We start from the raw sequence: 13,211 nt of genomic DNA, 5'->3' as shown, positions 1-13,211 counted from the left end.
CTCTCCCGGCATAAGCGCCGTGCGCTATTATCTATCTCTCCCGGCATAAGCGCCGTGCGCTATTATCTATCCCTCCCGGCATAAGTGCCGTGCGCTATCATCTATTACACAGGAGCTCACATCTAGGTTGAGGCAGATTCTGTTTGCTCTCATTAGAAAAACAAAACTCTTTTGAGAGGTCAGAACTCATTCAAATCTTCTGCTTCGTTTGGAAATCAATGCACAGGAGTTGAAATGATGAGTACAGAGTGACTGCTTTTCAGAAATCAAGATTCAGTCAGTGCACTAGATCGGGTTAAAGAGGCGTCTCTGCAAAGATGTCACTCTCAACATGCACAAGAGCAAGGAGGAGCCCGCTCCCTAGCTCAGACGGGGAGTGCTCACCTGAACCACGAGCCACGAGGGAGCCCTCTGCGGCTTCTCAGACGCCAAGCAGACGAAAACATCAACAAATCACTCAGCAACCGAACACCCGCAAATGTCAACTAACCACTCATTTAGTACAATGGCCTTTCAAGTGCTGGACAAACAAAAGGAGTTCTTAAATCTTATAAAGAGTTTCCCGCAATTACGGCTCAAGAAGGAGGTCTCTGAAGCCAGACTCCCAGCGCTCAGCGGCTGGACGGCCGTCCTGTCAGGTCGTGGCTGTACCTGTCAGGTGGGAATTGTGACGGGCAGCCCCTGATCCCGGAGCCAGCAGAGAGCAGAGGTCCAGCAAGAAGCAAACTGGCGGGTATAAACAGCTAAAACGGCACCAACAACTCACTCAGGGGGTGAGTGCCAGGCCCTCCACAGTTTACAAATCTAGGAGAAGCACGGCAGTGTGTCCTCGGGGTGCATGTGCACAGGGCATGGGGCACAGGGCAGCGTGGATCACACCTGCCGCCATGACCGTGGACACGGCCCTCCGCCCCAGCCGTGCTCTCCCCCACTGACCTTCCGAGCACCCACAGCTCCCACCCGGGGCGCGAGTATCATCGTGATAGAAAAATCCCTCAGAGGCAACACGTCAAAACGTTGAGTGAGGGGAGCATGGGTGACTTTCACTTTCTCCTTTGTGCAGGTTTTTATTTTCCTTAAAATGAAAACAAAACCACAAAGCCTGTATATGACCTAAACAACAAAAAGAAGTCCTTTCCCACCCATCAGCTCCGCAGCCTCGGCAGGTAAGGAAGCAAGACGCGGCACGTGTCCTGGAGCAGAGGCCCAGGCACCCTCCGGGCCAGCCAGGGGCTCCCCGAACCCTCAGTTCTGCACTGTTAAGTGGGGTAGCAATTCGGGTCTATAATCCCGCATTCACACCCTTTGGGGCCAGAGGTCATGTTCTGGCCTCAGAAAGGCGATCGGCTGGGTGGAGCGGCACCTGGGACGGACAGTCATCCTCCTGTGAGGGGACCAGCTCACAGCGGGTAAATACAAAGCCACAAACGGCCTCCATGGGCTCTGGCCAGGTGAGCTGGCAGAAGGAGAGCTCTCCCAGCCCAGAGCTCTGGGCTGCTCCGCTGAGCAGGGACGGTGGCCCGGGCCCCTCAACCGCCCTGAGGGAGGCGGCAGGCCTTACTCAGTCCCTTGCGGCCAGGCCGCCATGGCTGCTTCCCCGGCTCCCACCAGGGGACAGTGCTGTGGACGTCCCCAGATCCCTAAGCCCGAGGGCTCACCTGCCTGGAAGCCCTTTGGCAGAAGATACTGTGTGTCCAGACGTGAAAGGAGCAGGCAGATGTGAACAGGAGAAAAGACAAAAGACCGCCTGCAAAGAAAACGCCTCCAAGTATATCTGTCTGTGGCTGGGCCCAAGGAGTCATGTGGCCCGTCCACTCGGGGCGTGCCCACCCCGCCCCATCTCTGAGCACGCACCCTATCAGTGTGACAGTCGCTGACGAAAGGAGGAAGGGAACAAACTACGCCACCCTTTCCCAAGGGGATGGCACACTCCAGGTGGCTGAAGTTCTGTCAACCAGATGACAAGAGAGATATAAAAAAGAGAACCAAGTCCATAAGCGGAGGAGGCAAAGGATGGACCAAAGATGGAAGGCCCTGAGTCTGTCAAGGTGAATCACAGAGCCACGAAGGAAGGGGTCTGTGTGCAGAACTCAGCAGGGCTGCGGGAGTGAGCCAGGCAGGCCTCACACGGCCGCGTGCCCTGTGTGCCTGTCCTAAGCGTGGCTTCCTGCACAGGTGAGACTGCTGACGAGGTCGAACTCACCCGCGCTTCAGCTGTCGGCTGTCGGGGACCCTCGGCCCCCCCACGAATAAACCGGGTGCTGTAAATAGTTGGCCCACGATCCTGTTTGCAAAATCCCATCCCCACTGCAGCAGGGAGTGGCACTTCCAGAAAGGCATTTGTATCTGAAGGTAGCACACCAAAACATATAAAAGTAATTCAAGGCCTGAGTTATAAACTACGTGGTTCAGACAAAAGAATGTCAAAGGTTTATTGTACAAATTGATGTCACTATCAAGGAAACCACTAACAGAGCAGGAAAGCTGGGGAGGGTGGGGGTGACTCCCCCCCAAATCAATTCACCTGTCCCAGTGACCCAAAATCTACAAGGGAAAAAAGAGGGACAGTGTACCCCAACAGGAGAGAAAAGTGCTTCTCAGTTAAAAGGAGGATAAATCACAGCGCCTTTGAGACGCTTCCACTCAGCTGGCCGTTCCCAGCTATTCCAGGCCTGGATGCTGAGGGGAGACGGGCAGCGAAGTGCAGGAGGGGCCCTGGAAACGGTGAGCCTCTTCAAAGAGTCAGTGGGGCTGCAAGACCCCTGCCAGACGTGGAAAAGCTCAGGGGCCTCAGTGAACGCACTTTTGAGGTGTGAGCCAAACTGCCCTTTTCTTCTGCATAATAACATCCAGGTAGTTCACTTCTGATACCAAAAATGTGCTTGAAAGCAATGGGGAAAAGGCCCCCTGGGATGGATACTTTCCACTTGGACCAGAGGCTACTTGGCACGGATTTAAACTGAAGGGGACCAGGCCAAAGTCCTGTCAGAAGCAGGCTGCTCATGGACCCAAGTGCACACCTCTGGCTCCCTGTCCATCTCGGGAGAGAAAGGTACAGGAGTGTGTGCCTGCGGGAACGTGGGGCGAACTCTCTAGCCGAGATTCTGACGACGAAGGACGGACGGAAACTGGGATAGAGAGAGCAGAAGCGAAGCAGCAGTAGTTTTTCAATACGAGCTAATGTGTGTCTACACTGGGTTCTTCCAACAGCGGTCAGTGCGGGTGCTGGTCACCCACACGCAGTGCCTGAACTGCCTCTTTATGCAAATGGCTCTCCGGTGTAGACCTTCCACCCACTGCCACCCCCATCTCAACGGCACTCGACTTCAACGCGCCCCAAAGCAGCTGGAGTTCGCCCGTCTGCTGAGAGGGCAGTTACTGGCTGCCTCCAAAGTGCCAGGTCCCGGGAACAGAGGGGCAAAGCCACGCAGGTCCCAGACTTAGGGAACTTGTGTCCTTGGAGGTGTGGGCACGGAAGAGCAAGAGAAACAAACACACTAAGGACCCAGTCAGTTCACACTGTAGAAGCCCAGCAGAGGCACCGAGCCAGATGTAACAGAGTCGCGGGCAGGAGGCAGAGCCTGCAGAAAGGAGCAGACATGGGAGGAAGCCAATGGTTAAGGGATGGGGAGGAGCCTGGAACGCAGGTGCGCTCCCACGAGGGCCCAAGTCTCCATTCATAGTGCCCACTCCCGTCTAGGCCTGCCTATCCCTGGGGGGTGATGGGCTCTGCCCTTCCCAGTTACACCCCCAGCGTGTTCCAATGAGCCTGACACACTGCAGGGTCCGTGGGGCTGTGTGTGGGAAGGGCAGTGCCACCCCGTGGCTGAACGAAGCTGTGCTCTGGTTCCAGCAGCCTGTGGGTCCAGTAGGGCTGTGAGGCCCTTGCGAGAGGTGCCAGGCAGGCACAAGCCAAACCAAGCAACCATCTAGGATCAAGTGGGCAAGAAAGTCAAACTGGATTTCTATTTCACCTGCTGTTTCTGGGGGAAACCAGCAAACCTCCAGACGATGGGTGCTTTCCCGGGCCAGCTCAGTCAACCCAATGTCCCACGCCACCACATCTAAGTGCGGCAGGAAAGCCCGGGGGTGCTATGACGGCAAGGCCCCCCGGGACCTGCAGGGAGACACCTACCTGTCCACATATGATCATGGAAAGGCAGGAAGGTAGATGAATTTTCCCATACAGCTTATTCAACAGTTGAAGCAAGAAGAGCTTGCAACTGGTCCTTTCTTAATGGGAAACAGACTGCCCAGAACGCCGGCCACGGCACCCCAGTCATCAGGAGCCCCTCAATCCTTGGTGGCAGGATGCAGACGTGGCTTTCCTCTTTGTAAACTGAAAAACCAAACTCACGGGCAACCTCAACCAATGATTTCATCTTCTGCCCAAAATGTCATCCAAACTGATTAACTGGAGTCTCACGGCACCTCCTTTTCCTCTGGTAACCCTGTGGTCAAGGTGAACCTTCCAGATGGGAAGGGAAGCACAGCTGGCGAAACCTAAGAGTGTTCATAGATGATGTCCCGACAATACCCTTCTAAGCGAATACAGTATTAATAAGTAACGGCTGCTAATTTAGGAGACCACCTCCTACACTTAGTTGTGAGAAGATAAAAGATCTAAAATTCTAAGCTTGTAACTACATACACGATCTTGGAAAGCCCCACAAGGTTCTGCTCTCGTGAACCAGAGTTTGAGAAGCACGGCCACCGCGACGCAGCGTCCATACCAGCTGTCGCAGGAGCCTGGCTCTTCCGGCGAGCTGGGGCTATGCGCTTGACCAGCCCCTCCTCTCTCGGCGACCCAGAGAGGTTCCGAGGCGCTCCTCGCACCTCTCGCCACAGCGACTCTCCAGTGAGCAGAATCTCCTTTCCGGGATATTAAAAGCCCCAGATCTTGTCAATCTGCTCCATCCCTCTCTCAACCCCTTTTAGTAAAAGCATTTCTCAGCAGGACTTCAGGCTCTTCCCCCCACAGACTCAACTTCTTAAAAGATCGTGACAGAAATTCTTTCAACAGAATCATCTGTCATAAAAACCCAACCTGTGCACAACTAAGATGATTATTACTGGGTACCTTGTCCTTAATCTGAAGGCCAGATTAATTTAAATAAGTTATAACAATGTGATGGCTTGGTCAAAAGCCGAAGCGTTCTGACACACAACCCCATTTTATCCAGTCCTGAGGGTCTTTTTAGGGACACTCCCAAAGAAGCTTGGCCTAGCTGTGACCCTCAGCAGAGAAGAAGCGCAAAGATAAAAATGCCTAAAGTAATAGAGAAAGCTGGAAGGAAGTTTTTTCAGGCTCAAGAACCTAACAGGGGACCTCCCTGGTGGCGCAGTGGTTAAGAATCCACCTGCCAGTGCAGGGGACACGGGTTCGATCCCTGGTCCGGGAAGATCCCACATGTCGCGGAGCAACTAAGCCCACGCACCACAATTACTGAGCCTGCGCTCTGGGCCCCGGGAGCCACAACTACTGAGCCCACGTGCCACAACTACTGAAGCCCACAGGCCTAGAGCCCGTGCTCCACAGCAAGAGAAGCCACCACAATGAGAAGCCCATGCACGGCCACTTGCCGCAACTACTGAGCCCGCACACCTAGAGCCCGTGCTCCGCAACAAGAGAGCCAGGGAATGAGAAGCCCACGCACTGCAACAAGAGTAGTTCCCGCTCGCCGCAACTAGAGAAAGCCCACGTGCAGCAACGAAGACCCAGTGCAGCCAAAATAAATAAATTTATATATATAAATAGAAGAACCTAACAGGAACTGAAATCCACAATGGTTCTAGTTGAATACTAACTCAAATATTACTTACAGACAGCAAAGAAAAAGGCAGAAAATTACCGCTTGTTTAAAAAAAAAAAAATCTAGAATTTTAACGCAATCCAACCAACAGCACCAGATGAGTGAGGGTCCACGGGACTTCTGCCAGCTACCGGATGGAAGACAGTTTTCTGACTGTAGCCCACATCCCCTGATTTTGGCGCTCCCTCATCACCACGGCGATGGCTCCCAGCACACGCCTCCTGTCCCCCTCCTCCGGGGGCGCTGCCGGCTCCGCTGGGCATACTCACGTCGATCTCTCCGTCGTCGATCTCTCCGTCGTCATCCTCTTTTCTTTTCTCCTTGGCGGCCTCCACGGGCTCCCTGTCCTCCACGCCGTGGACGCCCGCCTTCCCGTCCTCCCCGGGAGCCCCTTCTCCCCTCTCCTCGTCATCCTCAGGCCCGGCCTTCTCGGTGTCGTCCTCGTGCGTGGCGGGGGCAGGCTCCTCGGGGACCTCCTCGTCGTAGTCTAACTCGTGCTCGTCCAGGTCCCTGGTGACCGACGAGGCCTCGTCCCTCAGGTCGCTGGTGCGGTCTTCCTCCCCCCCGTCCCCCTCGGCCCGCGGGGGGCTGGCTGGGCCCCCGCTCAGCTCCGGAGCCTCAGAGTCCCGGTCCTCCTCGTCGGAGCGGCTCTCCTCTTCCTCCTGGCTCAGTCCCGGGGCCACGTTCTCCTCGTCCTCCGCGTCGGAAGCCCTCCCCCCCGCTCCATCCAGATCCTGCTCAGACCCACTTTCCCTCAGGATATCATCGTCCGAGAGCCCCTGCTGCTCCTCTTCTTCATCCTCTGGAGAGCGAGGGTCCCGGTCAGGGCTCTCGGCCACATCCATCGGTACCCACGGTTCTGCAAAACAAAGAGAACACACGCTCACAGCATCCAGCAAAGGGGCCAGTCAATCTCGCGCCGGTGTGCTGGGCCCCACGCTTGCCTCCGGCCTGCAGGAGGGCTCGGCCCCGCCCGGCTCCTCCACATCCCAGACCCCAGGCCGCAGACCACCGGCACCGCACCCCAGGCCTCCGCGGGGCCGGGCCGAGCGCGCGGAGCTGTGTGCCAGGAGCCTCACGTCTGGAGCCACCGGGTAGCGAGAGAGCCGGCGTGCCCACCTCCATACGGGGCACCCCGACTGGTTATCAGACAGTGGGCAAGAAGACGGGCATTGCAAGCGACAGCTTTTTGGGTTCGTAAACTAATTACTTGTGAAATTCAGGAAAACGTGCATTCGGAAGGAGGTGGCAACAGTGAAGGCAGCGCCTGGCCTCTTCCGGAGTCACCCCGCAGGGTCTGGAACAGAAACCCGGCCTGCCTTTGAGAGCCCCCAGGACACGGGCCATCTCCCGTTCCTGCACGTCTCTCCAGGTCAGGCCGTGAAGGCCGCCCGGAAGGCCTTCGTGCACCGTGATTCTCGAGAACCACTGTTCCAGGACAGGCAGGTCGTGGGAAAGAACTCTGGCAGAAAATCTTACATATTTAAGGAGTTTCTTATATAAAAAGACCAACAGTGTCATTTTAGAAGATTTCATTTCTATTTTTACTCACTAGATTTAATTATAAAGTGACTATTTTCTGGTTTTCCCACCCCAACGTGCAAAGATAGGACATTGTTCCATTGGTTCTAAACGCAGGTTGCAGAAGGTGCGTTGAGACGGTGTGTGCATGAAATCGACACCAAACAGCCTACAAGCAAACATTTACCATCCGCCACGCAACGGGTAGCGAGTAACCACGAAGCTGGTGTGAGACAGCAGGAACAGTGAAGGCTTTAATGTTCACTTGATTCTTCCAAATTTTTTATTTAAAATAATGTATGCCCCAGTCATGCTACTTGGTACCTCAGTGAGATCTGGAAACGCACAAGTATATTTACATACTTTATATAAAATTATTTTATGCATTTACGTAACTAAAAATTTAAAGTGTATCTTTTAAATTTATACCTTCAAAAGGAGAACCTATGTTTAAAGGTGCACATACCAAGAGTTGGTATCTGAACCCACAGTTAAAAACACTTTTGTTTTGTTTTTTTGCTGTTAATGGAAATTGTTAAAATTCAGCAAACGTGAGGACAAGTTACTTAAAATTCATCACTTTATAAATAAAAAAAAAAATGGTTAGCAGTAAAAGAAATTTACAAACCAACCAATCCATTCAAAGTCACTTAAAAGTAGACGGCTGTGAAAATGATTCACTTTTCAGTCTTCTAACCACACTATCCAGAGGTAGGACTACTGGAAAGAATCATTTAAAAGTTAGCCCTAAAATGGTGCATTTTGCTGCCCCGTGGCTTCCTGGCTTCCCTGTGCAGGGCACAGCCTGTCACCACACACATCACCCCTGCAGCCCAGGGCACCGCGCAGGGCAAGAAGGCGACCGCGGACAGGGGCCAGCACCCGCACCTCTTCCAGACAGAGCGCGGGGGCCTTGGGGCAGCCAGTCAGGGTCCAGTGGCAAACCGGCAGCCTCCCCTCTCCTTGGCTAATGACATCAGTAAAAACTGGAGATTTTCCTTTGTGTACGACGTCCTATGCCTACCCTTGTACAGTGTTGATTACACTGTATATATCGAAACCTCTCCACAGAAGGGCAGGGACTTTCATTCCCCAGCTGCTCAGGCTGGCACCCGGGACCCTGTAGGCAGGCAGTCACCCGCAGCTGGTCACTGAGCCTCAGACATATCCCTACTGGAAAGCTGACAAATTCTGATTCTCACATCATACAGGCTAACGGCAACCTTGGGAGCCAAGTCGCCTGTGAAATCAATCAACTGGCAATCAAAATTGAGCGTCCCCTTACACTAGTTTAAAATCCACAAAACTGATACTCTAGCTTTGCAACATATTATCCTGTTCATGGCACAGAGGCTCCCTCACTAGTAACTTGATAGCAGCCCCTTCTTGGGGCCCAGGTGCCAAAAGGTTTCACTGTCATGATTAGGTCCAACCAAATTGCTCTTATATTCTGGCAAACTTCGATTTAAACCCTAGGGTAAGAAATGGGAGAGAGAGCCTAACTCCAACTACGTGAGCTCAAGCAAGTGGGCCATGTCTTTCCGGGACACATGGAACAGGGCGCACAGTGTGGGCTTCTGATCAGAACCCGAATCCTGGCGCTGCTGCTTCCCAGCTTTAGGGCCTTGGGCAAATTAGGTAAACTTGCCAGACCCCAGTTTCTTCATCTGAAACACGGGGCAACAGCATCAGAAGTGGTTGCGACACCTAAATGAGATCAGCCTGTTGGCTTCCAACACCCACACCCCTCTCCCCACCAGACTGCGGTCAGCCTCCTGGGTGCTCAGGAAACAGCCATCCAGCACACGCCGGATCGTCACCTGTGCACGACCACGTGCGCGATAAGATCAAGTCCCCCACCTGCTGAGAGACCACTACTCCGCCAGGCACTCGACCCAGCTCCTCGCATCAACCCTGCAAACAAGTGCGGCCCCGCTCACAGAGAAGGACACCAAGGCCACGTGGCCACCGGGCGCGATCGGGGCTCGCATCTCCGAGCTGCTGCCGGAGCAGGTGCCCAGTGCCGGCGCCGGCCCGATGCATGAAACCAGCTCCCGCTACCTGCCCAGGGACCAACCCCCACCTACCGCCCTTGTTTCGGCAGGAAGATGGGACCCGAGCTCTAACTGACTTTACACGTTCTTTTTCGGAACAGAGCCCTCACATAAGTCGGGGACTTCTACTGAAGCAGTACCTTTTGCCTGTCGTTCTTTTCTCCCTTCTAAAGGTCTGTGCTGATCCGTCTAGGTTGCTATCTTAGCCCTTCTAGAACCAAAAAGACACATTTTCACGGAGACGGAAAAGTAACTATACGATCCATACAGACTATTAAAGAACAGCGATGAGCATATGGGAATGGAACTTGTGACACCAGCCACTTATTTATTTTAAATGTGCCTAAAGCTTGAACCTTAGGCACTTACACTAAGGGTGAATCTCATAAAAGCAGCCCTCACAGAGGTGCACACTTCTAGGCCGACGCCACAGGAAATGCTGCCTCCGATTAAAATCCTGAGGCTGCGGTACTGTGTGTAAAGAAGTACTTGCAGAGCCCGCATGCCCCCAGAGTCTGAACTACGGAATTCACTTCAACCTTCCAAGCACAAAGCTAACTCCCCTCCTCTCACCGGCAGTTTTCAGCGCTGACCAGAAGGTGGTAGAGTGAAAGGCCCTGTGTGCACCTGTTCTTATCGGGGAGGACTAGCGCTGTCAGCCTTCTGGGCAGCACGGATTGCTCTGAGAATCTGAGGAAGGGGATGGCTCCTCTCCCTAGAAAAACCTGGACATACACAATTTATCCCCCACTTTCGGAGTTCAAAACCTCCTGAGGTCCACCCACTGAGAACTCCTGCCCTAAGTATGCTGTACATTATTCTACTACATACCCAAACTCGCCACACTGTATACCCCAACTATCTGTTTGCAAAGTCTGTCGGGAGACCCCCCGCCCCCGCCCCATGAAGGGCCTGAGTGGAAGGGCTCAGAATCACCTGGGTTCTCCGAGCTCAGCAAACGGCTGGCACTTGGTAGCAGAGCTACCATATAACTTATTGTCTGAACTTGGGGGCGTGTTTGAGACTGAAAGGGGGCACTGTTAACCATTACAGCAGGCACGAGCCTGGCTGTCCTAGGCATACTGGGACACACGGTCACCCTCAGCAGGCTCTGACAATCTCCTGAGCAAAGGGGTCCCATCTCTTCTTTCCCTGTGGAACCTCCTGGGATTTTCCAATCTGAGGTTACACACAGGTGAACAGCTTGCAGAGGAAAACATGCCAAAGAATCTTCCTGCTTATCAGAAGCACCCTGAGTCACACCCTGCTGCACAGAAGGGGTGTGTCCCCGGGGGTCAGAAGACGGTGTGTGTTCCGGGCCCCGCTCTGGGCGAGTTAACTGGCTCTCTGGGCGTCAGCGTCCTGTTTTGAGATTAATTCAATCTGGCCGATATCTGAGCACGTGCTCTGTGTCAGGAGCCAAGAAAACCATGTGGTCTATTAAATGCACACAGTGAAAGGGAGGGTCGTCTGCACGTCTTCACGACCCCCAGGCTCACTATTCTTACTCAGTCTTTTCTTCTCACACAATCACCCGTCATCGAGCGTTCTTGGCCAAGTTTAGAACTCTTTAGTCCTTTGACCCACAAGACAGTGAACTTGCCTGGAGAACAGAATAACAGCGTCCATCACTGGGTCTCCACAGCGTACTACACTGGCAGACGGGGACTGAGAGACGCTTACTTGATAAACCACCTGTTGCACGCCAGAAAGAAACCTGAAGTAACTGCCTACTTTTTAGAAGACTATTCTAGAACTGAGACAGAGTGGGTGCTGCCTCGTTTCCCAGCGGTCATTCTGGAAGGCTGCGCCCTGACTGCAAGGACACTGGTACGGTACACAACAGGTGGGGGCTTTTCCTTCTCAGCAACCTTTAGAACCTGCAGAACACTCCCCTGGCACTCTCGGTGGCCGCAAGCCTTCCCTCTCTCACGGTGGGTCACTTTGACAAACCGCAGGAAGCTGTTCAGAGCCTGGTCTGGTAAGCGAGGTGAGTTCCCAAGCCAGGTCAGATGGGTTTTGGTCAAACATGGGGTGTGACTATTGAATGAGACTGATTTTTCTCCTATGGCTTGTATATTTACTACGGCTTGTATATTTACCACCAAAACAGCAGTCCCAAAGAGGTTCTGGCAAAAGAGCACCAATGAAATACAAGCCTAACCTTCCAGGATAATGATTTTTAACAGAGCAGTCCCTACCTGAATGCCCAAGTTCTGGTAGCTCTGGTTAAAATTCAGACTCATAACTTCATGGATTTACAACATCTAAAGGAAGGATGTCAAGGTTGGTGATAGACACCATCCCCAAACTGACGAAACCTGACATCAAACGACTCCTCAGGGAGGAAGCACTCACCTTGAGATGATCTGTGAAAAAGGAAAAAACCTCTTCAGCGTTTGATCGTTTCCCACCCAGCACCGGAGACAAGTTCCAGCCTCTGGGACACACCTGATTGGTTTCCAGAGCTGGCTGGGCTCCACACACGTGCTCAGATTGTAAAATCATCAGGCAAAGACTCCCCTGCCTAGGAGGCGGGAATCAGCCTGGGTCCAGGCTCACCCTGAGAATCCCGACCTCTGCTCTGGGACAGGACCACTCCACAGGCAACACGAAGGAGATGAGAATCAAAGGAGAAAAGATGACAGCACTGCTATGTCTCTAAATGCCCCCCTTCGTCCATGCTCCCCACATTGATCTGAAGAACTGACCTGCTCTCACAGATAGAGAGCTGAACAGCTCATTTAAGATGATCAACCACTCTAGCCGGCAAACTCAGCTGTCATGAAGTAGTCAGGAACACCGAAGTTTTAGCAGGAGTAAGGCTGAAAGTCTTTAAGTCTTAGGTTCTCCCAGCAATGAGCCGGCATCCTTTGGGCTCTTAACCAAAGGGGCACAAGGAATTTTATTCCAAAGAGTGGCTCGCGTCTTGGGACACAGCCAATAGGTCCTACCTGTGCCTCCGGGAAGCCGAGGGAGCAAGTTCCAGGAGGCTCCGGGGAGCTCAAAGCTCCGCAAGAGCCTATCCCCAACCCGGAGGGCGAACCTGTGTGCCTCCTTCCGCCCCCCCACCCCATCCTTGTGGGCGGAAAGCAATGCCACGCGAATATCCCGGAAGAGAAATGACAGCTTCGGGAGATCAACCCCACTGCAGAGAGCGGAAGCAGCTGTCGGGCGCTCGACCTGAGGGGGTCCAGGAGCCCCAGGCCGGCTCGCCCGGAAGGAACGTGAGATCGTGCCTAGCTCAGCTTCCCCTTCCCGGGGCCCGAGAGCCACGCTTCGGCCGGAGGCAGCCTGGTCTCCTCCTCCCGCCGGCCCGGCCTCCCGCCATCGCCACCACTTACCTCAGCGCAAGGGCAGAGAGGGGGCCACGGCTTCGCAGGTATCGGGGCGGCGTGGAGATGAGGTCCCTCAGCCCTTCCGCTCCTCACAGGCTCCGGCTTGAGGCGCGACGCGGGCGGAACAAACGGGCTCCACTACCCGCGGGGGCCGGCCATTGTGCGACGTCATCAGGCCGCAACGGTTGTCTGCGGGCCGGCGGGCTTCCCTCGCTTGCCATGCGCCCCGCCCGCCTAGGCACAGGGAGGGCCTAGCGAGCAGAGCGGTCTCGTGACCCGCGAGCGCCGGTTCGCACCTGGTAGTGTGCTCTGCTGGCGGTACCGGACCCGCGGAGGTGGGTCCTGCGACCTCGGGGCTCGGAACTTACCTGCTAAGTTCTGGCTGAAGAGGTCCCAGCCAAAGTTAATCCTTTCCGGGAAATGAGTTTAAATAGCAAACCTTAAACATATTAAACTTCTTCCCGGGGACTAAATAGCTCCCTCTC

General features: G+C 54.1%; 1 protein-coding gene across 2 annotated transcripts in view; it reads right to left on the bottom strand.

The window, feature by feature from the left end:
- ZC3H18 (zinc finger CCCH-type containing 18) overlaps positions 1-12,885 on the bottom strand; it is a 51,761-nt gene extending 38,876 nt beyond the window's left edge. For both annotated transcript variants that reach the window (XM_024735613.1, XM_024735614.1), the window contains exons 1-2: positions 12,733-12,885; positions 6,083-6,672 (exon numbers count right to left, since the gene is read on the bottom strand). In XM_024735613.1, coding sequence (XP_024591381.1) covers positions 6,083-6,658 — 576 coding nt within the window. In that variant the 5' untranslated portion in view covers positions 6,659-6,672; positions 12,733-12,885. The remainder of the gene's footprint in view (positions 1-6,082; positions 6,673-12,732) is intronic.
- Between the last annotated feature and the right edge of the window lie 326 nt (positions 12,886-13,211).

The sequence above is a fragment of the Neophocaena asiaeorientalis genome, unplaced genomic scaffold (genome assembly GCF_003031525.2).
Source record: "Neophocaena asiaeorientalis asiaeorientalis breed wild unplaced genomic scaffold, Neophocaena_asiaeorientalis_V1.1 scaffold40, whole genome shotgun sequence".
Classification (NCBI taxonomy): Eukaryota; Metazoa; Chordata; class Mammalia; order Artiodactyla; family Phocoenidae; genus Neophocaena; species Neophocaena asiaeorientalis.
This window is presented reverse-complemented; position numbering and strand designations above follow the sequence as displayed.